We start from the raw sequence: 22,169 nt of genomic DNA on the forward strand, positions 1-22,169 counted from the left end.
GAAATCTTTTAGCAACACACTTTGGATGTTCTTTGTTGTATTTATGGTTATAAAAAACATACATAAATGTTTTTGGAATAAATACTACTTTCTTAACTTACAATTCTAGTGGCAGAAATAAATGCCATGAGAATCAGAATTTAACCTAATATGGCAAGGTCAAAGGAGAAAAAAAATGATAGTTCATGAGATAAGTTCTTATTCCAAACCTAAAACTAGGCAAAAAATACCCAAAAAACAAAAATACAAGCAAAAAACCCCATTTACTAGATGTTTTAACTCATAATATTCATCTAATATATATTCTATATGTGTATAAAATCACATACATAAAACTTGCAACAGTTCAAACTATGAAGTAACCTTTTCACATATGTCCAGTACAATCCATGTAAGTCATGGTAATGACCCCAGGAGAAGAAAATCATGAATGTTCTAGTCATTCTCCAAATACTGATGTTAAGTTTCTGTGCTAGCAAATCGATTCTGGGTCACAAACTTCAGTCACACCACCGCTGGCTGCCGGGGGCCTGCCGCGGCTGCAGTCCCGCGGGTCCGGCTAGCAGGAGGAGGCGGCTCCTCCCAGGGCGTTACCCAGACGGCAGGCCTAGCCTCCAGCTGCCGTCTGTGCCAGAAGCTTTGCTTGTGGTTGAGATTTGCAGTGGGATACAGAGCTTTGACTTTAGGCATTTCCACATCCAAATGAAGAACTGCGAATGCCTACAGGCTTCTGAGTCCTGAGCCATAAGATGCCAAAGTAACACCTTCTCTGCTCTAAGTTGGCATCCCCAAATTTAAAAACAGCGAAAAAAGTATGAAGACTGACTAGCAGGCTCTGCCCAGTTTCTTTTACCTATTTAAGTCACCTCATCACCTTCAAGAAACTCATTCCTAATCACTTATGGCACATTTATGTCATATATTTGGACATATGATTTTATGTACACTTTAAAAAATATACTATGCTCATTTCTCTGTGTTTTCGACATGCCTTAAATCCCCTTATCCTGTCTGAATCCAGCCTGCCTACTTTCCATTTCTGTGCCACTCATCATCTTGCTCTCTCTTGATCCCATTGATCCTTCACGTTGCTTCTGGCCGGAGTGGTCTTCTCTGACTGCCTTCCTCACCTTGCCTTGTCCTGGCACTCCCGCTTGGCTCCTCGTGTCTATGACCCTTGGTCCAGCACACAGAGTTCTTCCCAGTCTGGTTTCAACCTTGGCCCCTTCATTCCCCCAACCTCATGTCTCCCCTATACTCTTGCCACCCACCAGACCTGCCTGTGATATTCTCTCTGCTTGGAATGCCCTTGTCCACCTCTGCCAATTCAGAGCTGCATTCAAACCTCAGCATACAAACATAACCTCTTTTGTAAAAACTGTCTCTAGGGAGTATCATCGGCACCTAGAAGGGGGCTCCACCAAACCACGTGAGTTGGCTAGGCATAATCCATAAGTAAAGTAGACTTCCGTTTTATACCGAGTTGCCCAGAAGTTCCGGAGCACTCAAGATCAGGCATCCATCGTGGCAAGGAGCAGTGCATCACACTTCTCATTGGTCTAGAATTTAGTAGCAGAAGCAGATTCTACTAGAGGCTATTAATGATAAAGTAGTTCAATAAAAGCCATCAAGTTTCTGGAAATGACGTATCAGAAACTCCATTTCATCACAATTCTAGAAGCCTAATAATTATCCATCTCGGTTTGCATGTGGGGTCACTGTCCTGTGCGATATAGCTGTTTCTAGGTGCTGCAGAGAAGTATGAGGCTTTTTGTAGACTTTTTACCTTATTGAGAGCACATGGCTTATTATAAATTTTAGCTTTAAAAAAATATTCCATTAAATATTTCCAACACTGTCAGGTACGTAAATCCATATTAGAACTGCAGTGGTATTTTTCTCTTAGGCAACTCTCTTCTAATCTGTATGGACCTTACTTACTCACTTACAGTTATGTACAGAAGACTGGCAAAGGGTCATTGGGGATTGTGGGTATATGCTGTGTTCTGCAGAAGACAGTGTGCCAGGTAAGTACTGAACGAAGGGTAAGAACTGAGATCCTCAATGGCAGCAGGGCATTCTCTTAATGCAAGGTTTAAAGTGAGATTACTAGTTGGGGAACAAAGTTTAGACTTAAGTTTAGCACCATAATAGAAAAAGGGTATTTTTAGGTACCAGATAATAAACAGTTAAGACTGCTGGCTTGATCAAGTTTAGAGATCTAAATTCAAGTTAAAAATAGCAATTAACATTACTTCCTAGAACCTCCTGCCACACTAGAGATTAAAAAATAAAGTGCCGAGCCATATCATTTTAGACGCTGGCACCAGAATTTACAAATTTGGGTGTTTTCTCCAAAAGGTTACAAGAAAATCAATACTATGAAGTCAAATATTTCCTGGCATTTCCTACCAGTCATGAGTCAATTTATTTTGCCTCTGAGTTTTCTATTTTTATATATGTTCTTTCCTGGCCTGAGAAATAATCATCATGCCATGATTATTTTCACCTCTTTCAAGGGTTAGAGAATAAAACAGCACATGTCTTTATTGCTACATCAAACTTGACTTCCCAATAAAGTACTTCTATTAAGTATTTTAAATAAAAATAACTTGATCCTCTAGGTAAGAGACAAATAATATGGAGAAATACAACTCAGAGCAAAGGTAAACTGTCTTACAGTTTATAGCACCTGTCGCTTCCCAAGAGCCTTAATTACAGCTGCTAATAAGCAGCAGAAATTATATTTTGTTTTTTTATTCCTCCTTAATTTTCAGATCAAAACTGAAGATTTATGCCCTCCAAATGGCAGTAAGAGAAGCAAAAGGCACAGATGATCTACATACCTAGTAATTGGCCCATAATTAATAAACTATGAAACAGGCACTTAAAACACTTCCATACATTATGTTTTCAATATAACAGCATCCTTGCTCTTTCACAAATAGATATAAATTCTTCAAATTTATAAAACACATGAAAGATCCATTAACTTAAACTACTGAAGATGTACTACTATCTTTAAATGCCCTTTCCTCCAAATCCACATTAAATAAGGCTACTTCTAGATTTAATTAAAAATTAATGGCTGTCTTTGATCAGAAATATCTAAAAAGAGTGCCTGTGTCACTTTTTCCATATCTTTCCACTCAACTCAATTTTTTTTTTAAAAAAATCCTACCTTAACTCTCTTCTTCCCTTCCTTCCTACTTACTTCCTCTTTTCTTTCTGAAAGATGCTTGTTAGCATGTCCTCTTTAAGATAAAAAAAATGAAAGGAAAAGCAGGAGTGAACAGTGAGAAGAATGGTTAATAGCTAAGGTTTTAAAGTTTTCAAATAATTTGAGGGACAAGTTGGACATATATGAAATTAATTCTATGGGGACAGAATTTATTTTTTAAATCTGAGATGTGAACTTTGTAGCATTTTCAAAGCAACACAGTGAGCCACAGGACAAGACGGAGGCTCCCTTGCACAATGGGAATCTGTGACCAACAACTCTGTTCTTTTGCTGAACTTGATTCTCTGTAACAGAACTCAACATACTAATTAAGTCAAAGCCATACCATCTGGACTGTTAAAATAAAAGAGGACACTGCGTATTTACATACATAGTACATATTACATGATGTGTAAGCATACAAATAAAACAATATTACTAAGTGTCACTCACTGAAATGCACGGTATATGTTTACTAGAACATACACTTAATTAGCAAATGAAAACAAGGTCAGCTAAATCAATTTTCACAAAATGCTTCCTTAGACACATATACCAGATTTTAAAAACATACAGTTTTCTGTCACCAAAATAACTAGAAAATACAAAGAATGATAAAAAAAAATGTTCTTTCCACCATTAAGCACACAAAAATTGAAAAGCCTGCCACCACTTCCCTCTAAGCACTCCACTCAATCATGCATATCAGCTAAAAACCATAATGAATGGAAATTTGGGTTAATAAAATTAATTTCAAACAAGCAAGCTAAGTGATTGACTTACAGGATCAGCTGGTGCAATGTTAGAATCAAATTGGGTCAGAGTTTGTGAGCTTGAAGAGCGTTCACTAAATGTCTCCCACTGCTGAACAGACAGAGGAGAGACAAGTCAGCATGATGAGAAAGATGGAGTCAAAGATCATTGGAGAAGATTTAGCAAAGTAATTCAGAGGTTGCACTGCAAGTTGTGTTTCAAAGGCCTCACAAAATTCTGAAATCTCTATTTCTCCACGAACATTATATACTTTTCTCTGCTGGGCCATCTTAAAATCGAAGGCGGGCGGCTTCACATTCAAACATATAATAATTTATTGCAATCTCAACAGGAGAGATTCAAAGTCTCACAGAATTAAAACTCAAAACACATAGGAACAGGATCTAAGTGATATAAATGGCAACAAAGCAAAACTGTAAAGGGGTTTGTCTTGACTAGAGAAAGAATTACTTCAAATCCTTCTTTCAAAAGTCTAATGTTAATGTACTGATTTGGAGGTGTTAACGAATCCCGCGTACTGAAGTTTTTGGTCAAAGCAAAGCAAGTCAATGTGACTTGCCAGTGCGACCCCTGAAAGATGATTCTATTATGTACGTGCACATATTTTATCCGTATGTAGAGACATTTAATAAAATATAACTGAGATAAAATGAAAAGATTTCTGGAATTAATATATGTTTGAGCTTATGTCAATCTGTAGCAAGTCGCCCCTGCCATCAGCACTACGAACAGGGCCATGCCAGACCACAAGACAGAACTGCCCATCAGGCACCGCCTCCCGCCCCATGCTAGAAAAATCAGAATGCGGCCACAATGAGAGCAAATCAAGCATCTGAGTTTGTGTTATATATAGAAGACATATTTTGATGTGAAATACTACTCCTCTAAAAGAGGTACACAAATATCATACCTCTTAAAACAGGTGGAGTGGTAATATGTTAATTTTAGTAAATTCCATTTGTTTGGGAGATCTTAGTAATAAAATGGCATATCAAAATTGCATTAAAATTATCATTAAAATTTGATTAAGAATGATCAGTTATCCTCTGAAGAAGGAAAAACATCTACACATATACAATATATACACACAAATGTTTACACACAGACACACCTACTCTATTAACCAAAATCTTTTCTATAATTCAGTGTGGAAAAGTATACATTTTTATGCTTCAAAGTTCCACTTACTATTTAAAATAGTGATATTCAATTTGATAAGACATGTAGAAATTAAAGATTAGCAAATTCGTTGATGAAAATTATTTATAAAAATAGATTAAATCATTTGACAGCTCTCCCTATAGATAAGTTTTGAAATCATAAAAATTAAGATATACTAAGAAATACTGATGCATTCAAAATGATTCTTGAGTAAAGAAAACCCATAATAATTCACTTTTATCATGGACATCACTTCAGTGACGTTAATATTATCAGTTTCTTCAATAATTATTGTTGCAGGGGTAGAGAAGAAATTTTTAAAATCATAATTATCTAATTATGGAGAAAAGGTTAGATGCAAAAGATTTTGGGGGGGAAAAGGCATTACTGGGGTGCCTTGGAGGCTCAGTGAGTTAAGCTTCTGACTTCGGCTCAGGTCATGATCTCACAGTTCCTGGGTTCGAGCCCCATGTCGGGCTCTGTGCTGACAGCTCAGAGCCTGAAGCCTGCTTCTCTCTCTCTACCCCTCCCCCACTCGTGCTTTGTCTCTGTCTCTCAAAAATAAATAAACATTAAATTTTTTTAAAAAAAGGCATTACCTGTCTTATTTGGTGGCATGAAGTTGTACTTGGCTTTGTAAGATTGTGTGTAAGCTACCTAGAGAGCAGAGAGACACCCAGATCTTTACTTTGGTATAATGGCTAAGAGCACGGGCTCTGCTGGAACCAGGCTGCTGGAATCCTACTTATGCTGTATGACCTCAGGCAAGTTATTTAACCTCTCTGCGCTTCAGTTTTACCACGTAACATGAGGCTAATAAAACCTCTATCACAGGATTGTTGTGAAGTGGTAAGAGGTTAATATATGTAAGAGCTTTTTGAACAGAGCTGGCACAGCAAAATGTATGCTAAATAAATGTTAGGCATCATGATTAGTGTTAACCAGAGCCTCATCCATATTTGCAGGTGCTGAGTAAGTATTTGCTGAAAGAGTATTAGTGCTTTGTGGTAGAATATTAAAATATAATTTAAATTCCATACCCTACATGTATATTTTTATAAATATTATTAAAATGTCTCAAAATCAATGTTAGTTTTAGTAACATTCTGATTTTCCACCTGTAGTAAAAAACACCGTGACACTCATAAACTTTTTAGCAAATACTACAAAATTGCTAGGAATATTTAAGGGAAAATCCAACTACTAAAATCAGAATTTGGAAGGGACTCCATTCCTAGTCTTTAATGATCACATGCAATTTTACTGAGAATGAAGATGGGCTTTAGAACTGAGCTGCTTTAGAATGAGTTGCTTTTATTTATGAACTGACAGCAATGGAATATACATAGTCCTTTCACCTGATAGTGTTTTAAAAAATAACAATGAATAAATGCAGCAAAAATTAGTGATTTCAAGAAAACTGACTGTACTTTCTATAAAGCCTCTCTACTAGTAAATTTTCTTTTTCTACTAAAGTAAATTCTTTTAAGCTTTAATTTCTCCTTCTAAAAACCACTTAAATGGTTATTTTACAATAAATATATGTTACAGTGTCTCGGACACGTATCTGTGATTATGCCATAAAGCAGCTGTAAGTACTTTAAACTTGCCACTTCCTTCTCTGTTCTCCAACGGTATAAAATTAACTAGTGTCCCTTCCATCACTGTTTTTCAGCCTTTAAAATACATGGAAAACATAGAAAGCTTAGAATTTTTCCTGAAACAACACACTTTTAGATCTGTAGTATGACAAAAGTGGTATTAAAAACCAGAAGAAAAAAGGTACTTGTTCACAAAGAAAACCATTCTAACAGGCTGGGCTGGTGGTTTTCAATAGGAGTTCTACATAGCACTAGGGTTCAATTGGGGGGGTGGGGGTGGGGTGGGGAGTTCCAGCCTTCTCTTTTTCTAATCAGAGTGGTCCTATTTCTATTGTTTTCTATAGTGGAGTTCAAATAAGAAAGCAGTGTATTTGTCTCAAATTCTGTTTTGCGTGCTGTGCTTGGTCTTACACGACTATCTTTTAACCACTGTACTTAGTAGTTACATCATTCCATTCTGTATTGCATAGAACTAAATTATTTATAAATAGCTTGGGCTGCAGAAAATGGTTTTTTCATGTAGAAAGCTGGATGAGTGACTTCTCACACTCACTTCTAATGCTGTGATTCCAAATATATTATCATATACCTTGCTTACAGGAAGAAAAAGACAAGATGATTCGGTGGGCGCATAGTTGACTGAATGTCAAAGGATCTGTGTTTAAGTCTTAGTTCTAGACTCTCACTGGCTACGAGATATCTTGGCCAAGATATGCACCCCTTTGTTAACTTATGTGCCTGCCCCATCTAACTCACATGGCTTTAGCAGGAATAAATGCTGGAAACCAAATGAATGTTATATTTATTATGAAAAAGTACTTTGAAAATCTTAGTCACGTAATTATAAATATTTATCAGAGTCCTATTGGGTATGTTCTCTCATGCCTGCATACCGACAGAGCTATCTGCTGAAATTACTCTGGCACTTCTTACCTTAAAACAGTTACTGTTAGTAAAAGAAAAGGGAAGATCTGCTAACCTCACTGCTCTGATTCAATTCAGGCCACGTCTGGTTTAGTGACGGCATTGACGGTGACTTGCTTGGAGGTGCTTCCGCAGGAGAGCCCGAATAACCTACCTCACCTGGCTGATCCCCAACGTCTGCAATTTAAAAATAGAGAAGTTCTCTATAAACAATACATTTTCGTTAAGGAATATTTACTTATAAAAGAAAAGCTAACAGATTTTCAAAAATAGTAATTTATAATCTGAATTTGCTCTCCTCATGTTTCCCAAATAAACACTTTAATGATCAAACAATCAGGCAATACTTATTACTGTTACTTATTGTCTACTCGAAACCAGAACTTTCCATGAGAAGAAAATCTAGTTAGGCATAAACAGAAAAAAAAGAGTGTTACACATAACACCCATGCAATAGGCACATGCTCTGAATCATTTCGTTTTTCTTTTTTATTTACTCATTTATTTTTAATTTTACCTGGCTGGATGTCTTTTCTTATTTAAATCCAAGTTAGTTAACATATGGTGTAATAATGTTACAGGAACAGAATTTGGTGATTCATCACTTACCTATAACACTCAGTGCTCATCTCAACAAGCACCCTCCTTAACTCCCATCACCCACTAAGCCCTCCCCACCCCCCAACCAACTCTCCTTCAGCAACCCTCAGTTTGTTCTCTGTACTTAAGAGTCTCTTACGGATTATTTTGAATCATTTCCCAATAATCTTACACCAGGTCCCAGAGTGTATTTCATGGAATATTAAACATTAAGGTGCTTTTAAAAATTAGGCTTTGTGTTCAAATGAATGTGGTGATCCTGTAACTCCCTATTGGACATCCCCATGCACACCTGTATATCAAACACTTGTAATGTCCTTGAGCAAATAAACTTTATTTAAATCAGTTTTTCCCAAATACAAACCTTTTTATCAAACAAAATTCTTCCACATTCCCTGCGAATATAATTTGGGAACTGCTGAGTTATAACTAATTCACTCACAGTTTCTCTACAAATCTCCCCGTTACCAAAAAGCAGCATATATTGGCAAGGCAGACAGCTAAGGAAAGGAAAGGTCCCAGGCTTGGGCAAAAAGCAAAGTCAATGAGCCAACTTTTATCATTACAATGTACAATTACGTTACAATATAATTACATTCCAATGTAAAAACAAGAAATTTCAATGGTAACTAAATTTTCAATCCAATTTTCCCAAATTTTACATGGTTTTGAAAATAATCCCAGTCTGAAAATTAGATTAATTGCCAGATTAATGGGGAATATCTAATCTATTGGAAGCTTGTAACAAAAATATGATTCTAAAATCTGTCACTATCTCACTATTTGACCATGGGCAAGTTGAATAAAACAGCACCTGAGTTTCTCCATCAGAAAGACAGACATTTGCCATTTCTAAATAGATGGTCATATAATAATTTAGTAATATAAAGGTTTTTACCTTTCAGTCAATTCATAAGCAAATCCTTTATATTTCAGTGCCTAACACAGGACCTAATACTTAACAGGCACTGAAGTATTTACCTGAGTTGCTTTCAGGTTCTCCATTTAAATTCATTCTCCTTTACTAAAACAAAAATTACCTGTTAATATTTTGAAAAAGTTCTCAAAATTTCTCTTTGCCCCATTTGTTACATGTCTATCTCAAATTCCCACTTACTTAACCTGACATAACTTCCTCAAGTTCTAATTTACAGTGTGACATCATATTTTGATAAATTTTTGTTTTCTAAGATCAAGAATAGTTGCTATTTTTTTCTTAATCCTGTCCCTTTGTCAATAAATGTGTCGGAGTGGTATAGAACCAATGCCTCCTATAATATTCTATGAAGACTCAAAGCTCTTAGAGAAAGACTAATGAAACCGTTATTTATGATAAACAGTAGGAACAGATCCATCATGGGGACAGCTTGTAGTTTTCAGTGGGATGAAAATTAAGGACGTTTTCCCCCTATGATAACCAAAGGAAAGGAAGTTAAGAAAAGGAAGACAGTGGCTATAAATCTGCTGGTTCGCTGAAAGTGAAATGAGGGTGATGAATGAAGAAATGTCCATCAGAGATACCCCAAAGCAGGTGCTCATATGGAGGAAAACAGAACTGAAATAGTATTAGCTATAGGATTATTAACTTTCAAAAGAACTTATCTAGAGTCGGACTGTATGGGTGAGGGTTGAAACATCACCTCGGGGCAAACCGGCGCCCTGGTTTAGCTTTCCAGACCCTTGCTCTCCTGTCTCAGTCTTCTGCTTACAAATTTAGGATCAGTTTGCATCCTACCCCCATTTCAGGGCAATTACGATTTAGGGTAGATTCTGAGAATCTCTTTGGTTCACTGCTACAAAACTGCATTGGGCCCAGCCTCTTGAGGCTGAGAAGTAAAATGTTATTTACCCAAATAATTATACTTCATAATTATTCTAATAGTGATTTTCCTCGGGTAGTAATTGTCAAACTGTGGTCCTGGGGGGACTCCTAGGGGTCCCCAGGACTCTTCCATGGGGTCTGAAAAGTCAAAATGGTTTTTGTCATGATAATAATGCTTCTTCCTATGCTGGCGCCTACAACAGTGATGCAAAAGCAATGGGGGGTAGAACTGCTGGCTTATCAATAAGCAAGAATCAAGGCAGTGGCACCAAAGTATATTAGTCATCACAGTCTTCACCCCACACGGTCCAGTTCAAATAAACATGCATGGGTCTTTACAATTATCACACTACAAGTTATTTTTATGAACTCTCAACCCTGAAAACACACCTTCATACTCTGCACCGCAAAAATAAAAGGGGGGGTGGCGTATAGAAAACAATCCACTTGATATCCAGGATTACAGAGGTCTCAAGGAAAAGTACTTGATTCAGTTGTCAGCTCAACACTTTTTTCATGGAACACCATTATCCTGGAAAGAATGGCTGATAAACTGTAACTATTCAGACTTGGGTATTAGGCAGGCGTTTTCTCTAAAGTCAATTAAGTGAGCCGATCACTTAAAGGAAAACCAACTGCCTTCAGCATTTGTTACAAATGACAAAGTGTGAGCTTGCAAACATAAATAAGAATTTCGGGAAATGTGTATCCATGCCCATAGTCTCAAGAGCTTCCCAATACTTCCTTGATAAGATAGGTTATATTAACAAATATGCTTTTTTGATATTTTATAATAAAATGTCCCAATGTTTGAAAGGTCTGTAAAACTCAATGAACCGATCTTTTATAAATAATCAATGCAGTCTGCTACAAAATCATGCATGCATGCTTGCATTCATTCAAAGTGTATTCAAAGTGCAAGACAGACCTATGGATTTTAATGAAACGGTACCAACAATTCATCAATATGGTTTCAGCTTTCAATTGACCTTTAAGAAATTACCGTCTATTGGGTTTTGGAGTAGTACCAAAGAATATCTGGAATTATCTGAAAAGAGTCCTCCCTTGTACTGGTGAAGCCCCGTTTTTTTCACGTGTTAGAGACCGGGAGCCTTCTCTTACGAAGGGTAGGACAGTAAATATTTTAGGCTTTGCAGACTGCCCATATGGTCCCTGCTACAGCGGTTCAGCTACTGCAGAGCAAAAGCAGTCATAAGTAATTCAGGAAGGAACGATGGTGGTTTGTATTCCAATAAAATTTTATTTGTGGAAACTAAAATTTTAATTTTAATATAATTTTCATGTGTCACGAAATACTGTTCTCCCTTCCCCCTGCCCCTGCAGAAACCACTGCCACCAGCATACTCTGTTTGTGGACTCTACACAGGCGGCACACTGGTTTGGTCCTCGGCGTTTAGTCTGCCGATTCCTGACACATTTCAAACGAAATAACATACCCAACAGACTGAATGCAGAAGCAAATATGAGAATCTAGCTGTCTTCTATTAAACCAGATATTAGAGACATTTGCAAAGATGTAAAACAAGGCCATTCTTTTTATATAATTTTTTTGTTTTGGAGAATACGGTTGTTTTCCTAAAAATATGTTAAAATGTAAAAGGTATACTATTGTTATTTTTAGATAAAGCATAAAATCTGTCAGGTTTAATATCTAAAAGGGTAACTATTTTGTTTAATAGGGTTAACTACTGATAGATCTCGTCCACATAAATTCTTTGTGGCCCATGATAAGTTTTAAGAATGTCATGTCCTGGGGCGCCTGGGTGGCTTAGTCGGTTAAGCGTCCGACTTTCGCTTAGGTCATGATCTCGCGGTTTGTGGGTTCAAGCCCCGCGTCAGGCTCTGTGCTGACTGCCAGCTCAGAGCCTGGAGCCTATTTCAGAGTCTGTGTCTCCCTCTCTCTCTGACCTTCCCCTGCTCACGCTGTCTCTCTCTCTCCTAGAAATAAATTAAAAAAAAAAAAAAAAAAAAAAGAATGTCAAGTCCTAAGACTAAAAAGTCTGAAAACCCACCGTCCTAGAAAATCCAAAATTTATTTCTAGAACAAATCATCAAAATTACACATTGCTTCTTTCCCGCCTCATATATAGAACAATAAATGGTAGTAGAAAAAGAACAAATTACCTATGTTCTAGAAACCAACAGATATGAGACTGAGGTCTGTAAATAAACCGCACATCCTTCACCCTGGCTCCCTAGAAACGCCAACCCAGAGCTTCCTGCCCACCCACAGGAGCGAGTCTTTAAGAACTGTACCTTACGGAGGCAGGGGCGTAGTTTTACGCTTACCTGATGCAGTGTTCCAACCTAGCCTGCCGCTGGAACACTGTGTCAACCCTGCCTGCCTCCTGAGGGTTCTGCTCTGCCCCTGACATCATCAGAGCATCAGGGCTGAAAAAGAAGAGCATGAGCCTATATTATTGGTTAAAGTAAACCCCGAAAGGGCTGTTATGCAAAAAGTATTTCCACTTATAAAAGTGGGTCTGGAAGACACAACTCAGTGTGATCACACTGCCACATTGTCGATCTACATTTAAAGTTAGAAATGATAATATTAGGGGAGTGCACGCTGTAGTTTTAGGATCATACCAGAAAATAAAAACACTATCAGTAGTTTCCATTCTTCTAGCCTCCAAAGATTCTGGAAAGTTCCCAGATTCAGGTCAGTATAGTGTGCCTGCTGAACAATCTTAAGGACCTTCTGTTTTATTCTAGGTTTATCTTTCCCTTACTACACTAACATGCTAACATGGCTTCAAAACTGACTGCCAGCCATTATTAACCTGATGGAAATATACATGCTCCCTAGTGTCTTATGGTTGAAAACTTATTTTGCTTTCAAGTAGCAAAATAAATCTAGGAAGAATCCTTCAATCATGAAGCCTGAGTCAAAGCTGCAATCTCATTTAATAGCTTTATTAAAGTAAAGGCAACTACATGTCTTATTTGAAATATGGATACTATTCTTACAAAAAGTATTTAAAACAAAAAATAAACAGGTTTGGATAAATGATAAGTCTTCAAGTAAAACTACTAATGGTGAATTTTTCATGCACACTTAGAAGACAGACACAGCAATGGATATGCAAAAAGAAATTAAAAGAATTTAAGGTATACTTTGCTTTGAATGATATTATATCCATTAAAATACTATATTCTGTTCGCAAAATTAATTTCACTGTTCTCCAACACTCCACAAAATGGAAACTTATTCAGTAAGCAGACCTTTATACAGTCTACATAGAAGTTTATCAGTCTTAAATTAAAACCAACCATTTTTAAAATACAAAAATGTGTACAAGGTTTGAAAAGAAACAAAACATTCACTCCAAATCCTAATTAAATTGTAAACTGTTGACTATTTTTTTGTACTGATTTTTTATAGGAGCTATTATTTGACTCAGCTACTATACTTCAAAGAATATTATCTCCAGATACATAGGAGGTTCCCATTATCCAAGAACAGCTAAAAATGGAAGAAGGGCATTTAATATGAATCCAGTTAAAATAACTAAAATTCCATGAAGAAAACATAATTTAATTAGGCCTATGTTTTCAAAACTTAACACAGAAAATTGTGAAAATGAGTCAAAGACCAAAGAATAAAAGATGCTATGATTTTGGGGTGTAATTTGATGGTAAAATTAATAAAAGCAAGAATTTGATCAGTGAACACTAAGGGCTTATACATAAACATGGTAAATAAAGACACAATATTAAGTGAGATGACAATGCTCCCATTTATTTCCATGGAGTTCTAACAGAGGAAGATAGATGTTTTTCAATTCACTTTTGAGTTTCATATCACAATTGTAAAGAAAAAGTATAAAATGTGTCCTTTTTAAATAAAATATCAGTAATTATTCACAAGGACTATTAATAAAACTCTAATATTTAAACTATAATCCTTGACTTATTTAAAGCCTATTTATTTTGAGAGAGGAGCATGAGCAGGAGAGGGGCAGAGAGAGGGGAAGAGAGAATCCCAGGCAGGATCCACATTGTCAGCACAGAGCCTGACATAGGGCTCAAACTCATGAACCACAAGATCATGACCTGAGCCAAAATCGGGAGTTGAATGTTAAACCGACTGAGCCATCCAGGTGCTCCTAAATCGTAATCTTTTAAAACCCCTACTATGTCATCCTTGTAGAGATTTTCTCCTTCAAGTATGATCTAATCTTGTTGTCAAGTGTCTTTGCCAGGAATCTGAGGAGTTCTAATCATTTTGACCAATTTCATTAAATGGTGCATTTCTGCCAATATTTATAATTGTACTGAATTGTCACATACAACACCCAACTGCCTGGAAAGAAATGACACTAATGTTAAGAATATATATGTGTGTATGGGGGGAGGGGAAGGCTTGAGAAGTAACTCCTTAGGTGTAAAGTTCACAATCAATATTAGTGCATATTTTATTTTTTCCTCAGCAACTAAAGGCACTTGGGAGAGTGAATTTTCAAAAATAAAGATTTGGGGATGACTGGGTGGCTCAGCTGGTTGAGTGGCCGACTCTTAGTTTTGACTCAGGTCATGATCTCACAGTTAAGTTCATGAGGCCAAGTCCCTGACAGTATGGAGCCTGCTTGGGATTTTCTTTTTTTCTCTCTTTAAACAAATAAATTAAAAAAAAAAATTTTTTTAAATAACGATTTGAGATTCTTTGTGTAAGATAAAGACGTATGTATCTTTTTTGCAGCACTGTTTTAAGGGCAGAGTCAAGAAATTACCCAAAAATCCATTAATAAGACACTGGTTAAGCCACATTTACATTATGGAATACAGTGTATGATAAAGAATATGACAGCCCTATATGTGACAAAGTGCAAAGATGTTCAACACTATAAAAAAATCAAGGATATGTAGTGTGTACTTGTGTGTGAAAACAGATATGTGCATGTGTTATTTGTGTTGGGTTTTTCTATGTTGAAAGTTTCTGGATAAACAGAAAATTCAATAATGACTGGCATAAAGCTAGTCTCGAGTATGGATTTTTGGCAAACTATCCAGAAAAAGTCTATGGCTTTTAAAAATATTCATGTTACAGACACCTGGGTGGCTCAGTCAGTTAAGTGTCTGACTTCAGCTCAGATCATGACTTCACAGTTCGTGAGTTTGAGCCCCCACATGGGGTTCTCTACAATCAGCACAGAGCCTTCTTTGTGTTGGATCTTCTTGGATCCTCTGTTGCCCTCTCTCTGCCCCTCCCCAGCTTGTGCTCACTTGTGCTCTCTCTCAAAAATAAGTAAACATTAAAAAATATATATTCATGCTAGAAGTACTGCTAAGAGTTTGGGGGTCTATGCTACTCCGTACCATCTCAGCAACAATGAAATATTCTATCTCCTCCTCTATCATCATGATGGGGAATAACTCCTCGCCCTCTCTGAGCGTCTCAGCTAGGTATCAGTACTCATGTGAGCAGCGTGGTATGAAGACAGAAAATAGTTTTAAAAACAAGTGGTTCAGCCACTTAGTCATTTCAAAAATGTGAACGCCTACTCACATCCTCAGTTTACACCCTGCCAGGTACTGAGATATAATGAATAAGACTGATCCAGTTACTACCCACCTAGGATCCTCCAGGCTAGTTTAAAAGGGAGGTATTTCCCAAATAATCACAAAAAATAGATGTCAAATTGCAACTGTCTCCAAAGAAGAGTCTCTGTGGATGGAGCTGAAGGTGTATAGTATCTCAACATGTCTGGTTTTGTCCTTGAAGACCTCAGAAAGGTGTTTCCATAGATGAATTTCTGTATTTTTTTTTCTGGGTTTTTTTTTTTGGGGGGGGTAAGACAATATAAAACAAGTTTCCTTTTTTATTTACTCTAGGTGTCTAATTCAATGCTGATGTTAAATATTAAGTATTTTAATTCAGGCCCACATAAGCACTCCACCTACGGATCATTAGTTGTTCTTGTTTTATCTGATATTTAATCCTGTAAGCCTGGTCAAATAATTTTGGAAAAATTACGTATGTCCCCAACCCACATTTGCATGCATATAGAAAGCCTAACTTGTTACCCCAAGTGGCTGTAACTTAGGTCACCACTACTCACCACTTACTTTTTAAGTTATTTAAACTGCCAATACAGAATACCTGCAGAACTAGTATTTTAGTATGTCCCAACACACAAATTTATGGTAACAAACAGCTATATTTCAAACAGAAATGTGTTAAGAAAAATACCTTACTTTAAAAGTGGCACACATTTACCATTAATCCACTCAATAATTACGTGCTGAACAACTCATTAGTACATGCCTGGCAAGGTGCTGCGTCCTTAGGCTACTACAATGAACATGACACATTTTCGGTTTCTTTTTCTTAAAGAGCTCAGAGAGGTAGTAGAAAGAGGAAAAGAACAGGATTCAGTGTGATGTGCATGCCTAAGAAGTGGCATGGAGGCGGTGTTATGAGCCATCAGAGGAAACAGGAACTACTTTTTGCCTATGAGTCAGGCTCCACGGAGAGAATCCCAAGCAGGCTCCTCCAAAAGAAACTGTTTGGGTATTTGCCTTTTAACTTTCAATACTTCTAAAGTGAACTTCCAAAAACACAGCTATTTTAAATTATTTCTGTGGATACTGAGTGATCCACAGTGTCACACAATTTCTATATTCAAAGGACTTTGTGTACCATGAATCTCAGTCTTATCATCCCCTTCCCTTTATTTTTTAATGTTTTTATTCATTTTTGAGAGACAGAGAGAGACAGAATGTGAGCAGAGGAGGGGCCAAGAGAGAGGGAGACACAGAATCTGAAGCAGGCTCCAGGATGATATTCTTTTTAATATGAATCTCAGGCTGAGGATAGGCAGGTGAAAAAAGATTAAACAGCTTCTCCGACCCCCAAATTAACAGAATCCCAAATTTATCATTTATAAGTATTGAGTTTAATACTGTGTAGCCAAATGTTTATAATAAATTTCATCAGAAAACCATATAATATTATGTTGGAATGGGACAAAATTATCTGTTTCTTTGATACCTGTAAAATTATAGTTAAAGCAATAGTAAACAGACATATGTAGGCAAAAAACCAGAGTGTCAGGGGAGCCTGGGTGGCTCGCACTCTGTCTGTCTCTCTCTCTCAAAAGTAAATAAACAACAACAAAAAATTAAAACAAAACCAAACCAGAGTGTCTCTTTGCTAAACAGATTTAGCAGGTTTAAAAAGACAAATGCCCAAAAAAGAACTTCTTGACTCATCAGCCTTAAAATTCAGGGAGTAGGTCTAGTTTACAAAGAACCAGAATCTATTTAAATTAAAAACCAGAAACTAAAGACTTCACTGACCACATGCTACAGCCAGATTCACCAATCTGAATGCAACAGATACAGGTTCAGACAGGTCTCTAGAAAATAACATAACAGAATACACTTGACTTATTTCCTCATATTAGTATGCTATCAGTTTCCAAAGGAAGTCACAGAAATGTTGTAGATACAAGGCCCAAGTTTTGAAATGACACACCAAATTCGTAGCTGCCAAAATTTCTTCCCCTTCTGGCTACTATCAAATAAGCTCAAAAGAGTTCTTTTCATTTGTTTCTTACTTAGAGGAATCAAAGTACTTTGAAGCAAAATTGTACACAAAAATACTTAGCTTTCAGCTCAAGTTAGAGGTTGCCTAATAACCATCTGAAATGATAGGGAAAATCCTAGGATTCTCATAGGATAGTGTTTCTAAAAAACGTAAAATCAATTCTAGAGTTTTACATCAATTTATTTGCTGCCAAAAGATCAGTGTCCAATTCAGGTCCTGAAACATGAATGGCATCAAATCCACATTTCAGGTGGAGAAACAGAAGGCAAAAAATAAATGGTCAGAACTTGCCCAAGGTCACAGGAATAATTAGCCAAGCTAGAAGCAGACTCAGATTCTTAACATCAAGGAGACTGTTCTCTTGGTGACATTAATAATATGCATATGATTCCTTCTGTATAATTTAGACAATAAGGTCGGATCATGTGCATTTCTAAATGAAACAGACACTGCCTAATAGATAAATGCCCTTCGCAGAGCCAAATTCTGTTTCAGCTTTTCTTGTAAAAGTATAAAATTCTTTCCATCACAATATCCAAAAGATAATTAGATAGGAAAACTGTAAACAATAATTTAATTAGGCTCATTAAAAATTTAACATTAGAATTCCTTTTATTCATTCTGAATTTTAAAACAATGTACTTACTCTTTTACCCCTTATAGTCTTTCCTTTTAAAGAAATGCCCATTAAATATGGGCATTTACAAAAGTATTCTTGTAAACACGGTAACAAAATAGCACTATCTACAATGAAACACAAGATTTCCAGATTTCTTTGGAGTCTGAAGAAAACAGCTGGGCTCTTGAAAGGAAAATGCTTGCAGATTTTATTATGTAATGATAAACCAGGCACTGTCCTTCAACAAATTAAAATGCATTAAATGGAAAAATACGGATAACACAGACAGGCTACCTTATCCACCTCAGACAATATATAATGCAATTAAAGCGTTGGCCTTGTGGCAAAATAACAAGATACTGTGAAATGTTCTTAAAATCTCAGAAGTCAAAAGTGTAAACTAACATAGCACCAGGTATTATTTATCTATTTAAAGTTGACTAAGACAATCCATTAATCCCAGTTCAGCCCGTAAGTCATATTCTGATGGCCAATCTACATGCTCTTATGAAATGGCGACGTTGTTCAGCTTAGTTTTAACATCTATCTTGATTTTGCCTTAAGAATCGAGTGTGATGTTTATCAAGGTCTGTAACCAGGTCCCTTCAGCACCTGTTCTTACCTGCCGAGTCTTCCAAATCAATCAGTTTGGGCATTAAGCTTTCAGGAAGTTTTTCTGGTAAGTCATAGCCATTCTTCCTAGCAACTACCAGGTGAAAAGCAGCACAAAACTCATCCAGTGTCAATGCTCCATCTTTATCGAAGTCTGAAAGTTCCCTGGAAGACAAACTTGCTATAAATAGAATCATGTGCTCTGGATCCCTTTAGGTCTCAAAAAGAAGAAAAATCCTTTTCCAGAAAAAGTACAACCCATAACTTAAAAAATCCTATAGATGGGAAGAAGTATAATAAAGCAAATATAGTAAACTGTTTAACTGCAGAACCCAGGCAGTGGGTACATGGGTGTTCAAGGCACAAGTCTTTAAACTTTTCTGAATGTGTAAAATTCTTATAATAAAATGCTTAAAAACAGCCTCAATAAATAAGGTCACGAAAAAAATGACCTTTAACCCATATGCATTGTTAGTAACAGGATAAAGCTAGGCCCATTTAATAAGTCGCTGAAATTTTTACAAACTTTGTTTTTTATTGTGATCAGAGTTCTACCTGTACCCACTTTAAAGCATCCGACAGAACCGCAAGGCTTGATACTGAAACACGGCAGAACCTCTCTCCCGCTCAACTACTGTCCCACTTTCTAGATGTAGACGCAACCACTTTTGTACTTAATGCCTGACACCATAAATATTATGCATATGTTGCCAGTTCTTGATTTTTCAGTTTTAGGCATTATCTTTCTTCTACTATAGCACTCAATGCTACTAAAAATGCTAAGAAAGTAATTTAAAATACAGAGAAATATATCAATATCGAGTAGAAAGAGCATTTATGCTTATCTGATAACTGTGTTTAAAAAGTAACTTGTGGTTATAATTTGTCTTAAATGCCTAATTCCAACTACATCGCGGCTCTCCTGAGTCTTGGTATGGATTTAAATGGGAGCTAAACAATGTTCTTAAGTGCACGGCTTAGTACGAGTATAGATATAGGTAATACATAATAGGTATAGGCTTATTAAAAACCAAATGGGATAAACAACCATGTATGAACCAACTAGCTTTTATTCCATGCATTATGTTAAGCAACAAGAAACAGCTAGTATGGTTTAAACAGCTAATATGGCTTAAGGAATTTTGGGACTTTAAAAAGAACTACTGTATTGGTGTCATTTCTTTCTTTTCCAGAGAGTGAGACAGAAACTGACTACTATTGTAAGGCAATACCGAGTTCTTTGGGGAGAACATTCTTGAAAAGATTACTCTAATAGTTTACTTTTTAAGGTTTAAACATCCACCTGCTGGAAACTCCTCTGAAACCACCCACATAACCCAACTGATGTGAGATATGCCACACTTACCAAATGTGAGAAAGTTCAAGGATAGGAAGTTTTGATTTTGTAAAAAACTCTTTAGCTGCAGATCCTGAAATATTAAAACAGTGTTGTTTAATGTTATTCTGAACTCACAAATCCAAGAAAAAAATGAGGGTAAGAGTCTTAAGACTTTTTTCAGTGGGAAAAAGGTAACCTTAACACATATGCAAAGTTATGTTTTTGTCTCCAGTGATTATAAACTCTTTTTAAACAAACAACTTGAGAATTGATTATCTTCAGAATCTCTGACCGATAAAACCATGCCTTTGAGATTATGAAATTGAGACTCTGTCCTGTCCCATCTACAAGAATTTCTGTTTTTAACAACTCACCTGGAATAAATCCGTTTAGATCAGGCTGAATGGTTTTAAACTGATTTACATAATACTGTCTTTGTTCATCTGTTATTTTCCAAGGATCATCATAACTACTGGATTGCCTACGAATTTCATTGGCAGTTGTAGCTGATGCTACAGTTCGTACTGTTGTCTGGTCCTGTAATGAAACATTTTTTTCCTCAGTACAGTATCTATCTATAATGATTATACGGGCCAAGATTGCTAGGTAACTTATCTTTGAAAGCAAAACTTACTTTTTGTGGATGTTTAAAATATAAGAAGTCTTCACAAACTCATCAGCAAACCACATACTTGTTATAATCAAGTTACTGAATGTTTCTGCACAATGATTATATAAGTGCGTAGAATGATAGCAATATGTGAGCAACAGAAAGTTATGAAAAATGTGCTAAGAAAGCCAAGCAAATAGGAAATATTCCTAGGGACAGACAACTTTGAAAATTTCATTGAATAATTAGAAAGAAAGTCAGCCAAAACTTTTAGTGAAACATTCCAATGAAAAGAGACTTTTAGAAAAGGCACAGAGCAGAGTTCTGTGTTCTATAAAAAGAGTGAGCTTGCATTTATCAAGTGTGCCAGAGCAAAATACAAAAACAATGACTGCAGCAACACTCCGAATGAAGCAAATAAAAATGCAATACCAATAAAATGTCACACCTGGACAGAAGCAGGATGCATGGTTAAAAGAGTACTGGTTGGTGGAGTATCTGCAAAACTGACCCAGTTTTCTTGTGGTGGAGGTGGAGAGTGCCCTGACCACACTGTGTCACCCGCAGAAGAACCTAAGGGCAGAATGGGTACACACGCTGACTCACTTCTGAAGAAAAAACAATTGTTTTTAATTATAGGTTTTTGATCGTAACTCACCACATACATATTATAGAGGTTTTCTTTCAAACTCTAACTCTGAAGAAATGTTAACAATTTCCACATTGAATCTCTTCTGTCAATTTAAAACTGTATCTCAGGGCACCTGGGAGGCTCGGTCGGTTAAGCATCCGACCCTTGATTTTGGCTCAAGTCACGATCTCACGGTTTGTGAGATCGGGCCCTATGGGGCTCCGTGCTGATAGCACAGAACCTGCTTGGGATTCTCTCTCTCTCTCTCTCTCTCTCTCTCTCTCTCTCTCTCACTATTCCCCCTTTCCCCACTCTGTCCACGCACACGTGCGCGCTCTCTCTCAATAAATAAAATAAACAAAAAGAGCTTTAATAAAAAAATAGCAAATAAATAAAATTATACCTCACTGAAACTTTTTAAATGGTTACTGTGTGCTTTCCTTGTCAATACTGGAGCTGATATAATATATACCTAATATTATGGGAAATAAGTATTTATTCATTTCACCTTCAGAGCATCTGATATTTGTACACTTTTGTCTAAGCATTATATGTATTAAGTTTAAAGTGATGTATCTGCTTACAAATTTTTAAAACTATCTTGGAGGAAACTCTTAAAGGAGTATTATCAAGTTTCCTTCCATTTACAACCCTTAACAAGTAACTGTCATTTTAAAGAGTTT

The 22,169-nt window shown here is 36.5% G+C and overlaps 1 protein-coding gene across 5 annotated transcripts in view; it reads right to left on the reverse strand.

The window, feature by feature from the left end:
• REPS1 (RALBP1 associated Eps domain containing 1) overlaps nucleotides 1–22,169 on the reverse strand; it is an 88,030-nt gene that overhangs the window by 14,910 nt on the left and 50,951 nt on the right. For 2 of the 5 annotated variants that reach the window (XM_039243589.1, XM_039243588.1), the window contains exons 5-10: nucleotides 21,304–21,428; nucleotides 20,620–20,782; nucleotides 20,273–20,336; nucleotides 18,917–19,071; nucleotides 7,736–7,857; nucleotides 4,004–4,084 (exon numbers count right to left, since the gene is read on the reverse strand). In XM_039243589.1, coding sequence (XP_039099520.1) covers nucleotides 4,004–4,084; nucleotides 7,736–7,857; nucleotides 18,917–19,071; nucleotides 20,273–20,336; nucleotides 20,620–20,782; nucleotides 21,304–21,428 — 710 coding nt within the window. The remainder of the gene's footprint in view (nucleotides 1–4,003; nucleotides 4,085–7,735; nucleotides 7,858–18,916; nucleotides 19,072–20,272; nucleotides 20,337–20,619; nucleotides 20,783–21,303; nucleotides 21,429–22,169) is intronic. The other 3 variants (XM_039243592.1, XM_039243591.1, XM_039243590.1) reach the window with 2 other exon arrangements.

This window comes from Hyaena hyaena, unplaced genomic scaffold, assembly GCF_003009895.1.
Source record: "Hyaena hyaena isolate Hyena2069 unplaced genomic scaffold, ASM300989v1 scaffold_229, whole genome shotgun sequence".
NCBI classification, from domain to species: Eukaryota; Metazoa; Chordata; class Mammalia; order Carnivora; family Hyaenidae; genus Hyaena; species Hyaena hyaena.